This window comes from Macadamia integrifolia, chromosome 8 (assembly GCF_013358625.1).
Source record: "Macadamia integrifolia cultivar HAES 741 chromosome 8, SCU_Mint_v3, whole genome shotgun sequence".
In the NCBI taxonomy this organism is placed as follows: Eukaryota; Viridiplantae; Streptophyta; class Magnoliopsida; order Proteales; family Proteaceae; genus Macadamia; species Macadamia integrifolia.
This window is the reverse complement of record NC_056564.1, coordinates 9,257,908-9,281,191: the sequence shown is the minus strand read 5'-3', so window position 1 is coordinate 9,281,191 and position 23,284 is coordinate 9,257,908. Positions and strand designations below refer to the sequence as shown.

Genomic DNA, 23,284 nt, shown 5'->3' with positions numbered 1-23,284 from the left:
TTTTTTTTTTTTTTTTGTGAATATTTATTGATGTCATTGCTTGCTGAAATTCATTCCATTGCCTCTGAATAAAATTATCAAACAAGTTCGATTTCACCCCTTTTCCTCTGATCTGATATACTAGAAAATAAAATTGCATTGATATGATGAAAGCTATATAATGGGAAAAAAAATTTAGACAGTGTCCCACAAAATACAGAAAGCAGCAAGTCTAAATTTTTTAACTAAATATGCATGAATGTTTTGCCTACTGTTTTCTTATGAATGTGTCTAATCTCTTCTGAGGTGAAGAATCCCTCCTTTAGGAATTCCTTGAATCAATCCATCCATGCATGCATGATTCATTGTACAACGAATTCCATTTCTGAACAATGTTTATAATTAAAATGCCTAGCCGAATAAAGGAAATAAAGAATTGATGTAACTCTTCAGTCCTAGAAAGTTCTAAAATTGGAATTTTAGGTTCTCGTTCTTCTATAATTTGAATTCTGGTGCATTGGTATTCATGCTGGAATTTCTATTCAGGAATACTGGGAGATTCTCCAAGTTTATGTTGCACAATATATATTTTTTTTTATGTTTGTGGGATTTTGTTAACTTTGCAGTTTCAAAGCCAATGCATGGTTTTGTTCAATGTCTCAAGAGGAAGCAGGGACGTTTCCGCAGGAACCTATCTGGGAAGCATGTTGAATATACAGGCAGAACTGTTGTTTCTCCTAATCCAACCTTAAGATTACAGAGGTATAGTGGGGCCTTACCTGGAAAACTGTTTTTTTCTGTCACATTATGCTCCTTTTTTTTTTTTTTTGCTGGCATAAATGATTATGCATTGTGGTTTCTTCTTTCTTTTCTTTGTTTTCTCACCTCCTATCCGAAAGCATATAGGGGGAGGGGGGAACCCTCTCTCTGTTAGGATTGGCCATCATCTAGTGTCTAGTAGGACATTTCACTTTTGGCTAATAAACATCCTTTACTAGGTCCTAGTAATAGGAGAGATGCATCTTTTTGAAATATTTGACTTGCATTTGTTTTATTAAGTACTAACCATATTACTGATATTGATCTTTTTAAATTGTTTGGTGGTTTTAGGTGGCAATACCAGGTTCTAACTTATCTTGAACAAGTTTCCCATAACAATATTGAGAAGTTGAGACAACGTGTTCACGATGGGCCTCATAAGTAATATCTTGATAATACCATGATGCTAGATACTATTCTTTTGAATCATTTCCTCTCATTGGTAGCTCAGTTTTCATGTTAGAATAGTGGGATTAGTTGAATTATTCTTCATGCATTTGAGGTTTTCTGCCAGAAAACTTGCTGTTGATTAACTTAAACATGGTTATATAGTGGAATGCCATTTGGAAGATGGGGACATTGCTCTTTTTAATCGACAACAAAGCTTACATCGAATGTCTATCATGTCTCATAAGTGGTATCTTAAATTTATTTTATGTGTTAGATGATGTTTCTTTTTGTTTTTTCTTCATTTATTTTCTTTTGTTTTGCTCCATGTATGTAGGCTAGGGTGATGCCTTGGAGAACACTAATCTTCATTGAATCTGTCTACAATCCATACAATGCAGACTCTGATGGTGATGAAATGAATATGCACATTCCTCAAACAGAGGAGGCTCACACAGAGGCTCTTATATTGATGGGGGTAAATTATGTTTAAGCTCAACCTTTTATAGATTTACCTGTTTTTGCTTGTAATGCATATTTGATATGTACTTTTTTTTTTTTTTTTACAACAAAATTTTTATTTATAAAATATTATTTTGTATATTTATTGTGAATTAATGATTCTGTATACGCTTAGATATGTTCAACATGATGATTTGTGGGACTGTCTACAATTGACTTTAAAGAAAAAAAAAAAAAAAAAGAGCAACCTAGTGCATGAGGCTGCTGCCACAGCAGGGTCTGGGAGGGGCAAATGTACATAGCCTTACCCCCTATTTCCAAGTTTCTAACTTGTGACTAACATGTTGCAATAGTGCAACTTAACTGTTGTGCCACAGGCTCACACACTAATTGACTCTCTGTAATTGACTTAGTTATCTTTTGATGTTGAATAAAGAAATTTTATCTATCCTGTGTAGAAAGCTAAATTGGAATGGGGATTTTTTTTTACTGCAATAATGTGCTCCATTACATAATTTTATCTATGCATTTATCTCACTGTTGATTTTGGAACCAATACTGAGCATATCACACAATGCTTTAACGCTTGTTCATATCTGTTGTCAATAGATACTCAGTTCAGGTTAATAAAATCCAACTAGAACCATTAGGTAAAAGAAATGGCTTTCAACAACAGGGTTCATTAAGCTCAAGGGAAAAAAAGAGATAATGCAGGTAACTTGGAAACTATTTGCATGTCTTTTAATGTACTATGTGTATGAATGAATAGGAAACTTATATTTATTTATTTATGTATTATGTGTTCATTCCGTTATAAGTGGTCATCCTTAAAGGTGGACTTCTTTGTGCTCATATCTTAGATATTTTCTTAGATCTAGTTCTAGTATTTTGCTTTTTCTAACACAGTTGGAAATTCCATAAGCCATTCCAATCACTATAGAATGGTGGCATGATATTTTCCCCCTTACATATAGCGAATCTTCTTACCCACATTTACATTTCAACTTCTGTTTTTTAGTAAACTTTCAATTATCATCAGAGCAAAATCTGTGGTATTTTAATTACTTAAGGGGATTTTATTTGCAATTTATCCCTGTGAAAATAGGAAGGAGTTATGGTATGTTAATAAACTTTAAGGGGATTTTACGTGCAATTTATTCTTTTAAAAATAGGAAGGACTTATTCTGACTTTGAAAAAATTTAGAATTCTAGGAATTTGGTGCACATGAAGGAATTGAATCTTTCAGTGTTCAATGTGTTCATTAGAATTATATTGGTTATTAACTTCCAATGGGAAAATTTATCATATTTTAAGAGCTAATGTAAATGAATTGTGGATGGATGTAGAAGAAGTTATATGTGAGGATGATAAAGAATGGCATTCATATGAAGAAGCACTGGTTGCAATTACAATTGAGGAGTCTTTTGAAGCGGTATGTGCCTCTATTTCATCAAAAATTTATAATCCTTAGGTTTTCTCATTTAGATTTCTACTGATTTTTCAAGGTGGAGATATAGTTTTTATTATCATTTATCCCTAAAAAAATGGTTATAATGGCTTGCTGTAGGTACTGCCAACACATTGAAAAATCTGATTTATGGGGTGGTGAGTAATTATAGTTACCAATCATCTGACCCAAATTTTTCTGTCCTTGGACTTTTGGATATTGTTTCCATTTTTCAGAGTTCCACAATGTAATAATCACTGTGAGCTTTATTAGGTTATAGTAATCAACTTATTGTGCTAAGAAACTGTTCAATGTTTCTGCATCATGTCCCATTTCCACCCTTATTTTTCTGCTTTGTGAACTATAATTACTTTCAGAAGTATCTTGATGTGGCTATCTCAATGTTCAGCAACGATTGGGCCATATCTGGTTTTTATTGGCTATGGTTGTTGGCTTGTTTTAGCTATGATAGTTATATGGTTGATGCATTTGTCAAATTTTATTTTATTTTTAAATAAAATCATCATCAACGTTAATGACTTCAGCTTCCTCAATCTCTTTTTCTCTTAGGTGCCATTTGGGGATAGACCTACATTAGACTTGGATACCATACTCCGATGAGATCTTCCAATGAAACTAACAAGGAAAACAATGTTAGGAATCTATTGGAAATGGAATATTTACTTACCATAAGTCTTCAAAGAATCTGTCTTTCTTCCATTTCCCACATCAAACCTAATTGGGCAGACAAATATTAGGGTGAATATGGCTAACTGGCTTCCTTTAATGTGTAAGATAGACTCAAGTGAACAACTTGGCAACCCAACCGTGAGGTTGAATGCGAAGCTGAGCACTCATCGTCCCATTCAAAATGGCGAGCAATCTCTTAGTAGTACAAGACATTTTCTTTTCTTATGTGAATCAAGATAGCCTCGACTCCGCTTGAGTACCCAAATTGGCATTCGACCCATGGGGTTGAACATGAAAGTGAAGCACTCAACATCCCATGGTGAAGTCAATCCATCTCTTAGCAGCATAGGACATTTTCTTTTCTGATGCAAATCAATAATCTTATAGTGTGCTCCCTTGATCCTAGTGGTCAGTTTGGTGCTCAATCCTTGTGTTCCTATCTCATCCAATGTAGATCGATGGAGGTTGCCGAGAAACCAGCGACAGCGAACCAGTATTTTTGGGCCATATTCTGACAACACTTGGGCCCATACATCAGATCATTGACGTGTGGCTCTCCATACAGATTTTGTGGGGCCCATATGGCCTTGCATGGAGATAATTTTGCTATACCACTAGAAACCCAAACTGATAATCGATTAGGTTGGATGGCAATAATCTAGGAAACGTGATAAATGCATTGAGGTTCAGGTTGGTTAGGACCAGAATTGTCATGTTTATGAATGGTCAAAACACACCTCATCACTGGGTGTGCCCTTGAGTGAAAATCGTCTCACTAACTTGTATTTATTCAATTTTCTGATTGATGTTGTCAAGATGCTACTTCGTTGTAAACTTGTAATAGCATTAAAGTTCAGGTTGTTTAGGACCAGTATTGTCATGTTTATGAATGGTCAAAGCGTACCTCATCACTGGATGTGCCCTTGAGTGAAATTCGTCTCACTAACTTGTAACTATTCAATTTTCTGGCTGATGTTGTCAAGAGGCTGCTTCGTGTAAACTTGTAATAGCATTTGACCTTTATATTTATACTTAACAAAGAGAAGGGAACTTTGATAATTCAACTATGTATAGTTTTGGCTCTTAGAACTCATGCTGTTGATGTCATTGCTTTGTGTGTTTTAAGTCTAACTGATCAGTAAGTATCTTTTGAGAGAAGCTACCAGCAGCAACAAACTTATGGTTTCCTGACTTAGTGATGCAGCTTGAAGGATTTGGTGATTTTACTCTTTGCCTCTTCATGGGGAAGGTAATGTTCAGTAAGACCACTCTTCATATTAACATAAATTTGTTGGACCATGTACTTGGAGTTATGCAATGTTTTTTATTTGTTAGGTTCATGTCTGATATAGAAGCTGCTTGTCAGTTGATCATGGATGATTGCCCAAAGAATTTGTCGGTAACTATGCATTTTAAACTATTTATTCAGATATGCATTTTCATGATCTAAAACTCTTGACTTTCTTTAGCTGAGTTATGCAGTTAATTGAACTCAATAATCATACTCGAATTGAAGCATCTTCCAATGGGAAAATTTGTCATATTTTCAGAGCTCATGTAGATGAATTGCGGATGGCTGTAGAAGTAGTTAAATGTGAGGATGATAAAGAACGGCATTCATATGAAGAAGCACTGGTTGCAATTACAGTTGAGGAGTCTTTTGAAGCAGTATGTGCCTCTATTTCATCAGAAATATATAGTCCTTAGGTTTTCTCTTTAGATTTATGCTGATTTTTCATGATGGAGATATAGTTTTTATTATCATTTATCCCTCAGAAAATAGTTAAAGTTTAATGGCTTGCTGTAGGTACTGCCATCACATTGAAAAGTTTGATTTCTGGGGTGGCAAGTCGTGAGAAATTATAGTTACCAATCATCTTACCCGAATTTTTCTGTCCTTGGGATTTTGGATATTGTTTCCATTTTTCAGAGTTCCACAATGTATTAATCACTGTGAGCTCTATTAGGCTATCATAATCAGCTTATTGTGGTAAGAAACTTCTATGAATTGTTCAACGTTTCTGCATCATGTCCCATTTCCTCCACTATTTTTCTGCTTTGTGAACTATAATCACTTTCAGAAGTATCCTGATGTGGCTATCTCTATGTTCTGCAACAATTGGGCCATGTCTGGTTTTTATTGGCTCGAAGAAAGTTGATGGTTGTTGGCTTGTTTTAGCTATGATAGTTATATGGTTGATGCATTTGTCTTTTTTCCTTTTTTACATATAAATTAAATCATCATCAACATTGATGACTTCAGCCTCCTCAGTCTCTGCTTCTCGTAGGTGCCATTTGGGGATATACCCACATTAGTCTTGGATACCATACTCCTATGAGATCTTCCTGTGAAGCTAGACAAGGAAAACAATGTTAGGAATCTGTTGGAGATGGAATATTTACATACCATAAATCTTCTGAAAATCTGGCTTTCTTCCGTTTTCCACATCAAACATAATTGGGCAGACAAAAATTAGGGTGAATATGGCTAACTGGCTTCCTTGAATGTGTAAGTAGACTCGAGTGAACAACTTGGCACCCAACCGTGAGGTTGAATGCGAAGTTGAGCACTCACCATCCCATTCAAAAGGTGAGCAGGAATAATTAGCTCCTTCTCTTTTGATTCCCCCTTATACAACTTTGGAAGCATTTGGAATCATTAGTTTTTTTATTTGTAATGAAGGTTACGTTTGATGTGGATTTTAATTCATATTTGACCTAAAATGCATTCCAAGAATACAATCACCCACAGCCTAAGGCAGCATAAAGAATGTTCAGAATTTCGAACGACCTCTCCCTATCAGTCTTTAATCAGCTCCTTCTCTTTTGATTCCATGATTCTTCTTACCAGTATCTTACATTAGTGACGCTTATCCATGGTGGGCAAGCCTTCATTTGGTAATCTCTAATCTCTACAACCCACAGTACAGTTCCAAACTTTCTCTTTGGGCTCCATTATTTTTTTTTCTATAGTTTGTATTTAAGCCCTTACCAGCTTCCCCAACGTCTATTCTGCCTTTTTTATTTTACTGGTTTCCTTACTCGATACTTGTTGCAGAGATTCTTCTGGAGCAGCTGAAGGATGCACTTACAGAATACAAACTCGTTTCTTCACATGTCGCTCCGGTTTCAAGTAAAAAATTGGTTACATATTCTTCAGAATTCCTCGGAAGTGGCAGTCATCGGTTCTTTGCTTGAATAGGATCATCTCTACAAGTTTTTCCTTTGTGGAGTGTTTCTTCTCAAATTATTTTCATGGACTGTTAATATAATGTAAGCCTAAATATCTCCTTAGATTTAACTTTTTTTTTTTTTGTCTGCATCATTTTGTCCGCAGTGGTGGAGCTTCTCCAGTGTTGAGGAAGGTGGAGCATTAGTCGGATCATAAAGCTACAACATTGTATGTTCTGGGCTCTGGTAATGCTTCTTAATTCTTTGTAAAGCTAAAATCGGTGGAAATGTGAGCCATATTGTTGAACTGCATCTGATTTGCTTGTTTTAAATTTTAACTGGAGCTAGTAGGTACAGTGAGCATTATAGGGTTAAATTCAATTGGCTCTAGTAGGCACAGTGAACACACTTATAAGATTAAATTTTCACCTAGCCCATAACTGATTTTAGAAACATGTGGATTCTTGATGATCTCGAGCTGGAAAACCTGTTCTTACAGGAAAAAAAGAAGGAATTGAAAAGAACTAATTACTCCATAAATATCCCAAAAAGCAATGGTATTTTGTGACTCTGTTTGTGGTTATGCGAAGTGTGGAGGACTCTAGGAGCTTTATCTTCTCCACATCTATCTGAGGGGGTACAACAACACATAATGTGTTTATCAATAGCCTTGAAATAAATTCCATTTTCTCTATTTGTTATAGTATGCCACTGTTTATGATGTAACAGCCTGGGTTCATTGTCAAAGTCGTCATAACCCAAAAAGAAAAAAAGGAAAAAGGTTGGTTGGTTGGGTGGGTGGGCATGAGGGTGGGGATAGACGGAAGGAAATAGGAACTCATGCTCAACATTAATATTTTCGTGCAAATATCACTGAACTATAAATAATTTGTAACTGGAAATATACACTAGGTGCAGGTTTTATATGATCAAGAAGTTATAACTTTGGTCTAAACAGGTTTTTGATATTGCATCCCAGATTTATGCATTTATCTCAATGTTAACTTTGGAAGCAATACTGAGCATATCACACAATGCTTTAACGCTTGTTCATATCCAAGGATTAAAGTATCAATATCAATCGTTGTATCGGTTGGCTAAATTTAAAATACGTAACGGAGGGTATCATATCGCATAGAGATACGCTAAAGTATGCAAAAGATCAAGGATTAAAGTATCGGTGTCAATAACCATATCGGTCAGGTAAATTTAAGATATGTATTGGAGGGTATCGTATCGGTATCAGAGATACTTTAAACCATGGCCTTAATGCCTAAGGGCTTGAGGTGTCGAGCCTAAGCCTCGGACTTACATGCTATAATGCCTAAGGGCTTGAAGTGTTGAGCCAAAGCTCGAACTTACATGCCTTAATGCCCAAGGGCTTGAGGTGTTGAGCTAGAGCTCGTACTTACGTGCCTTAATGCCCAAGGGCTTGAGGTGCCAAGACGGAACTCAAACTTAAGTGCCTTAATGCCTAAGGGCTTAAGTTGTCGAACCGAAACTCGGACTTATGTTCCTTAAAGCCTAAGGGCATGAGGTGTCGAGTGAAGGCTCATGTTTACGCTCCTTAGTGCGTAAGGTTTTGAGTTGCCAAGCCAAAACTTGGACTTGCTTACCTTAATGCCTAAGGGCTTAAGGTGTCGAGCCGGGGCTCAGACTTGTGTGCCTTAATGCCTAAGGGTTTGAGGTGCCAAGCCATATCTCAAACTTGTGTTCCTTAACACCTAAGGGATTGAGATGTCTAGTTAGAGCTCAGACTTGCATACCTTAATTCCTAAGGGCTTGAGGTGCCGAGATGGCATTTAGACTATGCTCCTTAATACCTAAGGGCTTGAGGTGCCAAGCTGGAGCTCAAACTTGTGTGCCTTAATAGCTAAGGGCTTGAGGTATCGAGCTAAGGCTCGGACTTACGTGTCTTAATACTTAAGGGCTTGTGATATCGAGCTGAAACTCAGACTTATATGCCTTAACCCCTAAGGGTTTGAGGTGTCGAGCTGAGGCTCGGACTTTCGTGCCTTAGTACGTAAGGACTTATGGTGCCGAGCTAGAGCTCAGACTTACGAGCTTATGCCTAAGGGCTTGAGGTGTCAAGTCAGCTCGACCTTTCCTCGAGGCTCAGTTATTTTTTTATCGACTAGTTTGGGTCAGCCTTTCTTTTCTCGTAAATGAGATCTTCTCTTTCCGAGCATTAGGATAGGCTCATCCTTTCCTTGTGGATGAGATCTTTTACCCACTAGTTTGGGTCAACCTTTCTTTCCACATGAATGAGGTCTTCTTTTATTGAATATTGGGGGGTCGGCAAGCCCCTTCCTCGTGGATGAGAACTTCCTTTACTGACAAGTTCGGGTCGGCATTACTTTCCTCATTAATGAGGTCTTCTTTTGTTGACAATTGAGGTCAGCTCATCCTTTCCTTGTGAATATGATCTTTAACCTATCAGTTCGAGTCGACCTTGCTTCTTCGATGAGATTTACCCCATTCTGGACCATGATTCTCACCTTTTCCCATCCATTCTGCTCGGCTGTCTCATTGTTATAGATGGGGTGATCATCACGCTGACAACATTGTTCAGATCTTTAGGAATAGGCCATGGTTGATTCTTTGACTACCGTTACGGCTAGTTCCATGGTTTGTTCATCCTCGCTCAATGAGATGTCGGTGTTGTAGCTTACTAATGTCATTCCCTTGGATGGTCGCAATCTGTTGCCAGGTGCTCTTCCTTGAAAGACTTGGTACTCCACGCTAGACCTACATAGAAGAGTAGACAAAAGAGAGATGGGCTGACCTGACAGGAGATCCTCTAATGCCTAAGTCAGATTTCCTCAACAATAAATACTCAAGAGAGTTTTTTATGAAATGATTGGTCGCCTTTTTTGGGGGCTTACCTTAATATTTATAGGCACTGAACGATGGGAGGTAGTTGAGGAGAGTCCTATTTTAGCAAGTAGTTCACTCTTGTTACGATATCTCTTGGAAGAATCCCATTAGGTAAGTGTTACTTTATTTGTTAGGAAATCTCTAAGCAATAAGATTTGCTGAGCTAGCGATAAGATCTGCTGAGTTGGCAATAAGTGATTCTTGAGATTGTCCCCGCAGACGTTGGGATTGATCAAACTCCTTGAGGAGGCAATCTGACAGGTCAGTTATATAGATAAGTGATTTGAGAGATCGGCTTAGCGAAGGGGTGAACTGGATGGTTGGCTCAGCCAAGAGATGACTTGACAGGTCGGTTTGGCCAAGGCTTGGGAGGTCAATCTTTTAAGGAATGATCTTGATGGTCGGCTCAGTTAAGGGATGACTCGAGGTTTGGCTAAGGGATGACCTAAGGGTCGATTTTCCAGGGATGACCTGGATGGTGATGGTTGGCTCAGCCAAGAGATGTCTCGAGTGGTTAGCTCAACCAAGGGATAACCTTGATGGTTAGCTTGGTCAAGGGATAACCCAAGAGGTCAGGTTTCCCAGGGATGATCTGGATGTTGATGGTCAGCTTGGTCAAGAGATGTCCCTAGGGGTCAGCTCTGCCAAGGGATGACTTAAGGGGTTGGTTTTCCCAGGGATGTCCTAGATGGTCAGCTCAACCAAGGGATGACCCGAGGGGCGACATTTTTACCCATATCATAAGCCCCCCACTCCTTCAGGTCGAGGTCCATAAGTCGGCCTGTAGGATTCAACAAGCAAAGATTATGTGCTCGGATCAGGTTATGGATCTTCAGTTCAATAAAGACATCTTTGTTTGCTTTTAATTTTTTTACAGTTGACTTTTTGTATCGATCTTCGAAGTTATGCTTTTGAGTGTCATCACCCAAAGACCCGTTGGCTCGGTCTTTCCTACCTCAGAACATAAGGTCTTTGGTGTTGAGCTAAGGTTCGATCTTGTGCGATCGAGAACGTAAGATCTTTGTTCAAGTTGAGGCTCGATTTTGAGGTGTCGAGTTAAGGCTTGGACTTACGTGCCTTAGGGTGTAAAGTTTTGAGGTGCTAAGTTGAGGCTCAGGCTTGAGTGCCTTAGTGCATCAAGTCTTGAGGTGTCGAGCTGAGGCTCGTGTGCCTTAATGCGTAAGGCTTGAGGTGTCGAGCTAAGGCTCAGACTTGCGTGCCTTAGTGCATAAGGTCTCAATGTGACGAATTGAGGCTCAAGCTTATGCGCCATAGTGCGTAAGGTTTTGAGGTGCCAAGATGGGGGTTGGACTTATGTCCCTTAATACCTAAGGGTTTGAGGTGTTGAGCCAGAGCTCGGACTTACGTGCCTTAAAGCCTAAGGACTTAAGGTGTTGAGCTGGAGCTTGGACTTACATGCCTTAATTCCTAAAGGCTTGAGGTGCCGAGCTGAAACTCAGACTTACGGGCCTTAGTGCGTAAGGTTTTAGGGTGATGAGTTGAGGCTCGGGCTTACTCGCCTTTGTGTGTAAAGTCTTGAGGTGCCAAGCCAAAACTAGAACTTGTGTGCCTGAAGGCCTAAGGGCTTGAGGTGCCGAGCTGGGGGGCTCAAACTTGTGTGCCTAAGGGCTTGAGGTGTCGAGCCAGAGCTCAAACTTGCGTGCCTTAATGCCTAAGGGCTTGAGGTGTTGAGCCAGAGCTTAGACTTACGTGCCTTAATGCATAAGGCCTTGAGGTGTTGAGCTAAAACTCAAACTTGAGTACCTTAACGCCTAAGGGCTTGAGGTGTTGGGATGAGGCTTGGACTTACTTTCCTTAATGCCTAAAGGCTAGAGGTGCCAAGCCAAAACTCAGACTCACGTGCCTTAACGCCTAAGGGCTTGAGGTGTCAAGTGAAGGCTCGTGCTTACGCGCCTTAGTGCGTAAGGTTTTAAGGTGCCAAGCCAAAACTCGGACTTGCGTGCCTCAATGCCTAAGGGTTTGAGTTGCCAAACCGGGGCTCAGACCCTTGCCTTAATACCTAAGGGTTTGAGGTGCTGAGCCAAAGCTCAAACTTCCATACCTTAACGCCTGAGGGCTTAAGGTGCCGGGCCGGAACTCCAACTTGCATGCCTTAATGTGTAAGGGCTTGATGTGCCAAGATGGAACTCAGGCTTACGTGCCCTTATGCCTAAGGGCTTTAGGTGCCGAGCAGAGGCTTGGACTTACTTGTCTTAATGCCTAAGGGCTTGAGGCGTCAAGTAAGCCTCAGATTTACGTGCCTAAATGAGTAAGGGCTTGAGATATGAAGCCGAAACTTAGATTTGGGTGCCTTAATGCCTAAGGGCTTAAGGTGTTGAGTTAAGGCTCAGACTTTCGTGTTTTAGTGCGTGAGCTTTAGAGGTGTCGAGCTGAGGCTCAGACTTGCGTGCTTTAGTGCGTAAGGTCTTGAGGTGTCGAGCCGAAACTCAGACTTACGTACCTTAATGCCTAAATGCTTAAGGAGGTGCCGAACCAGGGCTCGGACTTGTGGGCCTCAATGCCAAAGCACTTAAGGTGTTGAGCCAGAGCTCGGACTTTCATGCCTTAACACCCAAGGTACCAAGCCAGAGCTTGGACTTATATTCCTTAATGCCTAAGGACTTGAGGTGTCGAGTTGGAACTCGGACTTGTGTGACTTAATGCCTAAGGGCTTGAGGTATCGAGCCAGAGCTTGGACTTGGGTGCCTTAATGCTTAAGGTCTTAAGGTGTCGATCTGAGGCTTAGACTTACGTGCCTTAATGCTTAAGGGCTTGAGGTGCCGAGCCAACACTCGGACTTACGTGACTTAACGCCTAAGAGCTTGAGGTCTTGAAGTAAGGCTTGAACTTTCGTGCCTTAGTGCGTAAGGACTTGAGATTCTGATATGGAGCTCGAACTTACGTTCTTTATGCCTTAACGCCTAAGGGCTTGAGGTGTCGAGTCAGCTCGGACTTTCCTCGCGGATGAGATATTATTTTATCGACTTGTTTAGGTCGTCCTTTCTTTTCTCATAGATATGGTCTTCTCTTTCCTAGCATTGGGGTAGGCCTTCCTTTCCTCGTGAATGAGGTCTTCTCTTACCGACCAGTTCGGGTCGGCCTTTCTTTCCTCACGAATGAGGTCTTCTTATGCTGACTATTGGGGTCGGCTTAGCCTTTCTTTGTAGATGAGATCTTTTTTTACCGACTAGTTCGGGTCGGCCTTTATTTCTTCATGAATGACGTCTTTTTTTACCAACCATTGGAGTTGGCTCATCCTTTCCTCGTGGATGAGATCTTTTACTGGCCAAATCGGATCGGCCTTTCTTTCTTCACGAATGAGGTATTCTTTTACCGATCATTGGGGTTAGCTCATCCTTTCCTCTTGGATGAGAACTTCCTTTACCGACCAGTTCGGGTTAGCCTTTCTTTCCTCACGAATGAGGTCTTCTTTTGTGGACCATTGAGGTCGGCTCATCCTTTCCTCATGGATGAGATCTTATTTTACCGACTAGTTTGGGTCGGCCTTTCTTTCCTCATGAATGAGGTCTTCTTTCACCGGCCATTATAGTCGGCTCAACCTTTCCTCGTGAATGAGATCTTATTTTACTGACCAGTTCGGATCGACCTTTCTTTCCTCACAAATGAGATTTTCTTTTGCCGAACATTGGGTTTGGCTCGGCCTTTCCTCATGGATGAGATCTTCCTTTTCCAACCAGTACAGGTTGGCCTTTCTTTCCTCACGAATGATGTTTTCTTTTGTCGACTATTGGGGTCTGCTCGTCCTTTCCTCGTGGATGAGATCTTCCTTTACCGACCAGTTCGAGTTGGCCTTTTTTCTTCGTGGGATGATTATCCAGACTGCGATTCTCACCTTTGCCCAACCATTCTGCTCAGCTCAATCTCATTGTTATAGATGGGGTATCATGTCACTATCATCACGCAGATAACCTTGTTCAAATCTTTAGCAATAGGCCACAGTTGATTCTTCGACTACCATTGCGGATAAGTTAATGGTTGGTTCATCCTCATTCTATGAGATGTCGATGTTATAGCTTGCTATATCATTCCCATAGACGTGCCAATCTATTGCTTTAAAAATTGACCAGGTGGTCTTGCTTGAAAGACTTGGTACTCCACCTACAAAGAAGAGCAGACAAAAGAGAGCTGAGTTGACCCGACGGGAGACCCTCTGATGCCTAAGCCAGATTTCTTCAACAACAGTTACTTAAGAGAGTTTTTTATGAAATGATTAATCCCTTTTTCGGGGGGCTTACCTTGATATTTATAGAAAGTGAATAAAGAGAGGTGGTTAAGGAGAGTCCTATTTTGGCAAGTAGTTCACTTTTGTTAGGATATCTATTGGAAGAGTCCCATTAGGTTAGTGTTACCGTATTTGTTAGGAAATCTTCAAGCTATAAGATATGCTAAGCTGGCAATGAGTGATTCTTGGGATTGTCCCCACAAACATCGGGATCTGATCGGACTCCTTGGGGAGGCAATCTGACAGGTCGGTCATGCAGATAGGTGATATGAGAGGTCGATTTAGCCGAACTGGATGGTTAGCTCGGCCAAAGGATAACTTGGGAGGTCGGTCTTCCAAGGGATGACCTGGATGGTCAGCTTGGCCAAGGGATGATGTGAGGGGTCAGTTCGGTCAAGGGATGACCTGGGAGGTCGGTCTTCTAATGGATGACCTGGATGGTTGATTCGGCCAAGGGATGACCCGAGGTGTCGATCCGACCAAGGAATGGCCAATGGGTTGGTTTTCTCAGGGATAACCTAGATAGTGATGGTCAACTCGGCCAAGAGATGTCCTGAGGGGTTAGCTCAACCAAGGGATGACCCAAGGGGTTGGGTTTCCCAGGGATGATATAGATGGTGATGGTCAGCTCAGCCAAGGGATGACCCAAGGGGTCGATTTTCCTAAGAAGTCCTAGATGGTCGGCTTGGCTAAGGGATGACCTGAGGGGGCAGCATTTTTACCTACATCATAAGCCCCCTCTCTTTCAGGTCGAGGTCTGTAGGTTGGCCTATAGGAGTTCAACAAGTAAGGATTATGTGCTCGGATCAGGTTATGGATCTTCAGTTCAGTGAAGACATCTTTGTTTACTTTTGATTTTTTGTAGTTAACTTTTTGTATTGACCTTCGAAGTTAGGCTTTTAAGTGCCAACCCCCAAAGACCCGCTGGCTCTGTCTTCCCTATCTTAGAACGTAAGGCCTTTGGTGCCGAGCTAAGGTTTGGTCTTGTGCACCTTATAACGTAAGGTCTTTGTTCTAGCTGAGGCTTGATTTTGAGGTGCTGAGTTGAGGCTTAGGCTTATGTGTGTGAGGTCTTAAGGTATTGAGTTGAGGCTCGAACTTACGTGTCTTAGTACGTAAAGTCTTGAGGTGACGAGTTGAGGCTCAAGCTTACACGCCTTAGTGCATAAGTTCTTAAGGTGCCAAGCTTGATCTCGGACATACATGCCTCAATACCTAAGGGCTTAAGGTGCTGAGCTGGGGCTCTGACTTGTGTGCCTTCATGACTAAGGGCTTGAGGTGTTAAGCCAGAGCAGCTCGGACTTGTGCGCCTTAATGCCGAAGGGCTTGAGGTGCTAAGTTGGAGCTTGGACTTACATGCCTTAATGCCTAAGGTCTTGAGGTGCCAAGCCAGAACTTGGACTTACGTGCCTTAATGCATAAGGTATTGAGGTGACAGGTTGAGGCTCGGGCTTACCCACCTTAATGCATAAGGTTTTCAAGTGCCAAGCCAAAACTCGGACTTACGTGTCTCAATACCTAAGCACTTGAGGTATCGAGCTAGGGCTCAGACTTGTGTGCCTTAATGCCGAAGGGCTTAAGGTGCTGAGTTGGATCTCAGACTTACATGCCTTGATGCCTAAAGGCTTGAGGTGTCGAGCTAAAACTTGGATTTGCATGCCTTAAAGCCTAAGGGCTTGAGGTGCCAAGCTGAGGCTCAGACTTTTGTGCGTTAATGCCCAAGGGCTTGAGATGCTGAGCCGAAACTCAAACTTGTGTGCCTTAACTCCTAAGGGCTTAAGGTGTCAAGTTAAGGGTTCGCACTTATGCGCCTTAGTGCGTAAAGTTTTGAGGTGCCGAGCCAAAACTTGGACTTGTGTGCCTTAATGCCTAAGGCTTGAGGTGTCGAGCTAGGGCTCGAACTTGTGTGCTTTAATGCCTAAGGGTTTGAGGTGCCGAGCCAAAGCTCAGACTTACATAACAGAACGCCTAAGGACTTGTGGTGCAGAGCCAAAGCTCGGACTTGCATGCCTTAATGCCTAAGTCTTCTCATGGGATCTACTTGTCTATGCGGAAGTATATGCTTGAACTTATTTCTAAGGCAGGCATGTTGGGGGCTAATACTATAAATACTCCTATTGAAGCTAACGGTCACTTGATTAGCAAGGAAGGTGGCCCTATGGATAACAGGAGATATTGGAGATTATTGGGGCACTTGATTTATCTTTCTCATACACGCCCTGACATAGCATTTGTCGTCAACCTGGTTAGTCAGTATATGCATGATCCCTACTTAACTCATATGGAAGTTATGCTGCATATTCTCCACTACTTGGAATCTGCTCCAAGACGTGGCATCTTTTTTTCTTCTCATGATCACCTTAGGGTGGAGGACTTCATAGATGTTAGTGGTAACCTTGTTACGTGACGAAGCAAGAAGCAAGAAGCAAGCCGTGGTTGCTTGTTCAAGTGCTGAAGCATAGTTCCATGCTATGGCTCATGGCATTTGTGAGCTTCTATGGTTTCATAGTCTTTTCACATATTTGGTTATCCCTCCCACCCTTCCTTTGAAGCTCTTTTGTGATAGGAAATCTGCCATTGGCGTTGGTCACAACCTTGTCCAGCATGATCAAACCAAGCATGTGGAGATCGATTAACACTTCATCAAAGAGAAGCTGGATATGACTCTTATCATTGTGCCTTTTGTTCCCAATAGTGAACAAAAGGGGGGAGTGTTTTTACTGAAGGTCTTAGTAGTAAGATGTTTCATCATATTATCTGCAAGTTGGGCATTTGTGATATCCATACACCAGCTTAAGCGAGGGGAGTGTTGAATAATGGGTTTTAGGGAAAGTGTTAGATTCCAAACGTGTCCTTAGGTCCTTAAGGGGTTTAATGGTCCTTGTAATATTCTAGAACTTTCTTCCTGTAATAATAAATAAAGAGGGCTGGTGTCATATTAGACACAAATCATTACCCTATCCAACAGTCTCAAACGAACAACTTTCTCTCAACCTATCGTGATATCACCTTGGGAAAGGACTCAAAGATGTTTCTCAAAGTTGCTGCATTCGTATGGCTGATCTCAGTCGTTGGCAGTTGGACAGATCTTACTTTTGGCTACACCAGTAAGTTTTTTATCTCAGTTCCACTTGAATGATTATTAGTTTCATGCTTTCACTAATTTATGGAAATTCTTTCAAATTCTGCCTACTCTTTCTGGTTCTTGTAGATGGAAAGTTTTGAGGATGAATTATAGAATTGTAGGTGCGGGTGATCTCCTCTGTTTTACGTAGAGAGGTAATCATATGAATACTTCGTATCACAAAGGTACCTTTTGATTGCTTTGGAAGTGATTAGATCATAATAACTGCAAAATTTGATTGGGCAAGGTAGAATTTTGGCCTCAATTTTCTGAAAATCTCTCCCCTCCCCCCCCCCCCCCCCCCGAACTTTCAGCTAAAAAAGGAGAATCAGCCATTGAACCTACTAATGTTCAAACATTTAAAAAACTGTCCATGAAATATAAAATATGCAATGTTAAAACTATCTGGAAACTTGCCTTTTTTAATTGGTGGGGGGCAGGGAGCAGTGGGGTGAACTGTCTTTCTCTGATTCACACAAAGTCTTAGCCAAGTATTAAACCAGACATTAACATAGTAATGTTCAAGAATTTTAAATAAATTTATGAAAGATAAACTGAACTGCCACAGCCACCAGATGTGGGAGAAATATGGTTTATTGCTCTTTTGAAGAATAGAGCCCTAGATGTTTGATGTTTCTGGTTTCATTCTTCTCATTGCTACTTTTGCACTTGCTGGAATTGCAGGTCTTGCCATCATTCTCACATTTCCTGCATTATATGAGAGCCATGAAGATCATTGACAGATATACTGATAGGGTACAGGGAATTGCGGAGATTGTTTGTAAAATTAGACAATGAGATCCTAGCAAGATCAGACGAAGTATTTATAAGGGGAAGCTAAGTTGATCAACGTTTCCCTGAAAGTCGATGTGATAGATGATAGATTAGATCAATATGATGCTTTTGAGTGTGTGCATGTGCTACTTCCCCCCCCCCCACCCTCCTCTTATTTCTCTCTATTTTTTATTTTAATTTCCATGCCATGGCCTGGAGGTTTTATGTGAAGACTATGGCAGGATTTAAACTCTGGTCTTAGTTTGCGAGGAGTGGATTTGAGGGATGTGTGGAAGATGGTGTTGATTTTTCGGTCACCATACTCAACGCTAGACCATTGAGAATGGTTTTATAAATAATAAATACATATATATATATATATATAGATTTTTTGTTTTTTTGTTTTTTTTTTTGTTTTTTTGTTTTTTTTCTGAAAAAGTAAAGAAAAATGAAGAAAGACCTGAGTTGATGTAGAGGCAGGGCCTTCCTAGTTCTTTCGAGAATTTTACTCTTTGGCGCTAGCTTCATTTGCAATTTCTGCTATCTATTATGCATATTCAGATTCCATCTGTGAAATAAACATACCAGAGATAAGCCTAATGTAGGATGCAGTATACCAAATTGTTGGACACTTTTGACCCAGTTTACTTTTACGGGAAAGTTTAGGGTTCACTCACTGATCAAAGATCATCATTACTCCTCTCTTATGCTGAAGGTGAAGTGAGGGAATTCCTACTTGTGGCTTAAAATTCCGTCTTACTTTTAAGCCAAGAAAAGAAGAAAATGCCAAAGCAAACACGAGGATTTGGGGACAAGGTTTTGAAAATAGGATCAGATTGGTGAAGATCACCCAGATCGGATTAGTATTAGTTGAGAGTCGAGACCTATCGGACACCAATCCACTAGACCGCTGCTAAGGTATAAGGGTAAGCAGCCCACCCCCATAAAATGTCCTAAATATCCCCCTATTTAAAGGTTTCCTGTAATAATACTGCACACAAGAGTTGCAAGGGAACCCTCCCCTCCCACAACATAAATTCCTCATCATCTTTAGTAATGATACTTTTTAGATGTAAGCATTTATTTACCAAGATCAGTGACCAAAAGCTGCAAATACTGAAATAAGTTTGTCGTTCATTTGCAACCCAAAATAGAGGCATTTACATGTTGAAGTGTCTCTTCTACCCAAATAAAAGAACTGTTAAGTGTCTCTACAGGAGATTCCCCCCCCCCCCCACTTTCCTGTGACAGTTGGGAAATAATCAATGCAGTGACAATTGGATTGGAGTTCAACAATTTCGCCTGAGAAAGGGGCAGGGAGTACAGAACAACAATCAATTGAAGCTCATTTAGGGCATTGTGGTCTGAACATGCATTGACCAGTTGACAGTTGACCCAGTGCACTGCAACAATGAGATGTGCAATATTTTCATACGTTTCAGATCAGCACTTTCTGGTTGTATATCAATGCATAAATATTGCAGTGTTTCTCCAGCTTTCATTCCTCAAGTAACTGTGAACTACATGCTTGTACAGAAAAGTTAACATCCTCCCATGGGATTCTATCATTGAACAACCTGCATCCATGCATTGGTATGTTTCAAGTTCCATTAAAAGAAAAAACTAGTCATAACACAATATCGTTTTTAGATGAGAATATTTGATAAACAAATCAGGCAAGGGCAAGTTAACCAACGAGGAAAATATCGAGCACATGCAGAGAGTGGAAATCACCATTCAGTGGACACAATTAAAGAGACTCCAATTCCAAAAATTGACTAAACCGGAAAATAATGATAATTAGTTCCATATGGCTCTTTCCAGACTGGTAACATTATTGTGAAACCATCCGTGTGAATGATCACATGATTTACCAGTCTGGTTGTCTGATCAGGTCAATTTTTGGTGTAGGTCATCTCTTAAAGCCAGAGCCCTTACAAGTTAAGAGTCCCGCCACTCTGACCCATGAATCTTCAATGTTTTTCCAAAGACTTCCCCTAATTCAGTGATTCAGAATTCCTATTCCAGGTAACTATGCGTGGCAGCAAGGAAATAGAATTCTTTTACCGTAGCAGAATCTTTTCTTTCAAAGGCTGGTGCAGGAGTGCTCAAGTTTGGGTCATCCCTGTATTTGTCCCAAGCTGCTTCAAACTGCAGGCTCTTACATCTTGGTAACACAGAGGATACATCAGAAAATAGAGGATTAAATGAATGTCAAAAAACATATGGCAGTCTAAACTTCTAAAAACTCCATACAGATAAAATTTCTCAGAAAGCTTGAATCAGTACTTACTGCTGAAGCAAGATCAATATCTGAAGAACATGTGTCCGAATAACTTCATGGCCCCTTCTCATTGCAGCGTTCTTGTATGTGATGGTCAGCTCATCAACCAATCTGAGGCAGAACAACATGAGAAGATTCAACAACCAGAAAAAAAGAGATCCCCAACTGCAAAAGCAGGTAGATTTTCGAGCAAAAGGGGTGGAGATCTTTCATATCGAGGCAAATTGTGTATTCCATGTCTAGACAATTTTTAGATTGTTCATCTCACCTTTCAACATATGGTGTGTTCCTGATCCACGTCAACTTCATAGTTGTATAGACCCGCTGAAGAACCTATGAGATAATGGGAAGAGTTCATCATTGCAAGTCCTCGATGTAAGTGTCAGTGTATGTTTACACAGCATATGTTTCAGAATAAACATTATAGTAATGGCTGTTCAAATCCCTAATATCATACAAAATACTCAATTGTGCATTCGTATCCCATCAAAATGCAATGCCATTTATCTTGATCATCTGACATACCAGTATTACAGAAAGTTCATGGAAGTTTATTTGATATGATGTTCTTATTTAAAACTCTAGTACAATATAGAGACCAACTGGGCTAGTCAGCAGCTATAAACTGTTCCTTAAAGCCAACTCATAACTTTTGAATGACTGCGCCACAAAAACAAATTTGAGAACAACTAGTGTAGCATTGGCACAGGAATCCATCCTTAATAACACTAGATTCCACAAAATCTATATTTGTAGAGGATAATCACCTCTCTTCATACAAGATGTAATGAAACCTCACCAGTATAACAGTTTCGTCATCATCAGCATGCATCCACTCAAAGAGAAGTGGAAAAATACGTCTGAAATGGGCTAATAAGACAAGCCCCATTCCGTTAAGAACTGGCTCAATGAGTTCAAGCCATGCAATGCGGCGTTCTTTATTCCTTGGTTGCCGCTCCAAGTGACTTAACATCTCAGTAAGCATCCTTTCAAACCTGTAAAACAAGGGAGCAGTGTCAGGCATGCATGAAAAGTTTAAAAAATATCACTGCTAGCAAGAGTATAAGTAGACCAGCATATAAAGAAAACCATATCGCTACCCCTAGAGCTCCCTGCGATGAGCTAACTCACATAATGTGTCTTAAGTGACCCCAAAGCAGTTGAATAAGGCTACAACCACACAGAAGCACCTTAAGAGAAGTAGAAAAACAAAAATAAAACCTACCATGAGCTACGAGGATTTCTTCGCTGGATACAAGTTACTAAAAGTACAGACATCTCAACCACATAGCGCCATAGCTCATCACTAGAAGCAATATTCCGACAGCATATATCAAGGATCACATCTTCATACCAACCAAGCTCAGCAGAATTGACATTCTTTGCAAGATGTATAAAGCTAACCATACCCTGTGCCTGAATGGAGAAAAGGTAACGATTAGCGGCTGCCAAAATATTAACAGTAAACAACAGAAGATGATTACTGCCTCACTTGTACACTGGTACAATTGTCCATTATCCCAGGCTCCCAGCAATATATTGTCTCTGTGCTATGGTCAGGAATATATGCTCAGTATTGAAAGATTAATAATATTCATCCAAAAGATATATAAAGAAAGATCAATAACCATAATCTAAAAGCAGAATCATATCCCCAAGACCTAGTCATCCAGCAACGTTGTAAAACCAAATAGAATCACCACTGAAGTAAGCGAATTTGCTTTTCAATAGACAGAAGTGATTGACTAAGAGGGTATCTAGTTAGATCTGTAAGTGAAGTGAAGTGGAGTGAAGTGAAGTGAAATTAAACAGAGAGAGAGAGAGAGAGAGAGAGAGAGAGAGAGAGAAGAAAAAAAACCAAAGATGGAAAGTTTTGCAATCATTACCAAGCATAATTGTGTAACTCAACAACATACTAAATATGACAACTAAATTTTACTTCACTTTTCAACCAAAATTTCACTGAAATTTTTTTCAATGACATTATTCATGGTAATGATTACAAAAATTCCTATTTTGTTACTGTTTTATTTTACATCACTTTCACTTTAGTTCACATCTACCAACACAAAACCCTAAATGTTACGCTCAGAGAAAAATCTACTTCACAGAAGTTCAATAAATTTGTGGTGCATCATGCTAAGCTGATCTATTGATTCAAGATCGTCGAATGGGGATCATTTTTTGCACTATAGCTATTGGAAAAATCTAAGAAACAAGGATGATCAACGACAATTGCCTAGTGCAGTCGGTGAAGCTATGGTGCGCTAAGCCCATGCTCCCTAGGAGGTCTCAAGTCCGAGCCTCTTGGCCATTACTCCCCCCCCCCCCTCTATAGAGTAGTGTAGGAAAACAACCATAAAATGATGCAGAAAGTAATGGAAAAACAAGAACAAACAATACATACAAATTTATGAGGTTCGGCAAGATTGTCTACATTGTCGGTGAGATGAGATCATACTTCACTATCAATGGAGAATAGGGTTACAACAATCGTCCTCACACCTCTCTAAAATTTCTTATGGAGGAAGAAAACCTCACTATATATATATAGCGGAACCCTATATAGAAATTTACAGAAATACCCATAAGGCCTTAGAAAATTTTCCAATTGCAAGGAATTAAAGACATCCTATGTAACAACCACGTGTTAAGATAATAATATATTATATATTAATAATTTATGTTATTAGTTATTACTTATCAGCAAGGGAGGCGGTTTATTTTATAATGGGTTTAGAGAGAGCCACGTTTAAAGGAGGTGGTGGCAGGTTTCATTATAGAACAGAAGAGAAGGCAGTTTTTAACTCCCACAGAAGAAGGAAAAGAAGATAGAAAGAGGAACAGAGAGTGAGCCATGGAAAAAAAAAAGAAGAAGAAGAGAAATTTAAGGAGACAGACGAGGACAGTTTAGGTAAATTGTGGATATTGTTTTGATTTAGTTTAAATCTAGTAAGAAACAATTCAGAAAATAGGAAAGAGAGGGAAGAAAGAAAATAAGGAATGAGGGAGAGAGTATTAGGTTA

The 23,284-nt window shown here is 40.1% G+C and overlaps 2 protein-coding genes across 3 annotated transcripts in view; one reads left to right on the top strand and one right to left on the bottom strand.

Moving 5' to 3' along the window:
• The window catches only part of LOC122087200, a 20,494-nt gene extending 2,378 nt beyond the window's left edge, over positions 1-18,116 (top strand). The window contains exons 4-12 of the mRNA XM_042656244.1: positions 606-741; positions 1,090-1,435; positions 1,587-1,663; positions 2,995-3,080; positions 4,990-5,034; positions 5,121-5,184; positions 5,268-5,453; positions 6,637-7,202; positions 17,885-18,116. Coding sequence (XP_042512178.1) covers positions 1,369-1,435; positions 1,587-1,663; positions 2,995-3,080; positions 4,990-5,034; positions 5,121-5,184; positions 5,268-5,453; positions 6,637-6,687 — 576 coding nt within the window. The 5' untranslated portion in view covers positions 606-741; positions 1,090-1,368 and the 3' untranslated portion in view covers positions 6,688-7,202; positions 17,885-18,116. The remainder of the gene's footprint in view (positions 1-605; positions 742-1,089; positions 1,436-1,586; positions 1,664-2,994; positions 3,081-4,989; positions 5,035-5,120; positions 5,185-5,267; positions 5,454-6,636; positions 7,203-17,884) is intronic.
• LOC122087195 (uncharacterized protein At2g39910) overlaps positions 17,582-23,284 on the bottom strand; it is an 8,917-nt gene continuing 3,214 nt past the window's right edge. Inside the window, exons 4-9 of one of the 2 annotated variants that reach the window (XM_042656239.1) lie at positions 21,484-21,674; positions 21,058-21,253; positions 20,527-20,591; positions 20,268-20,369; positions 20,042-20,141; positions 17,582-17,908 (exon numbers count right to left, since the gene is read on the bottom strand). In XM_042656239.1, the coding sequence (XP_042512173.1) occupies positions 17,900-17,908; positions 20,042-20,141; positions 20,268-20,369; positions 20,527-20,591; positions 21,058-21,253; positions 21,484-21,674 (663 nt within the window). In that variant the 3' untranslated portion in view covers positions 17,582-17,899. Of the gene's footprint in view, positions 17,909-19,071; positions 19,552-20,041; positions 20,142-20,267; positions 20,370-20,526; positions 20,592-21,057; positions 21,254-21,483; positions 21,675-23,284 lie in introns of those variants that run through there. The other variant, XM_042656238.1, reaches the window with a different exon arrangement.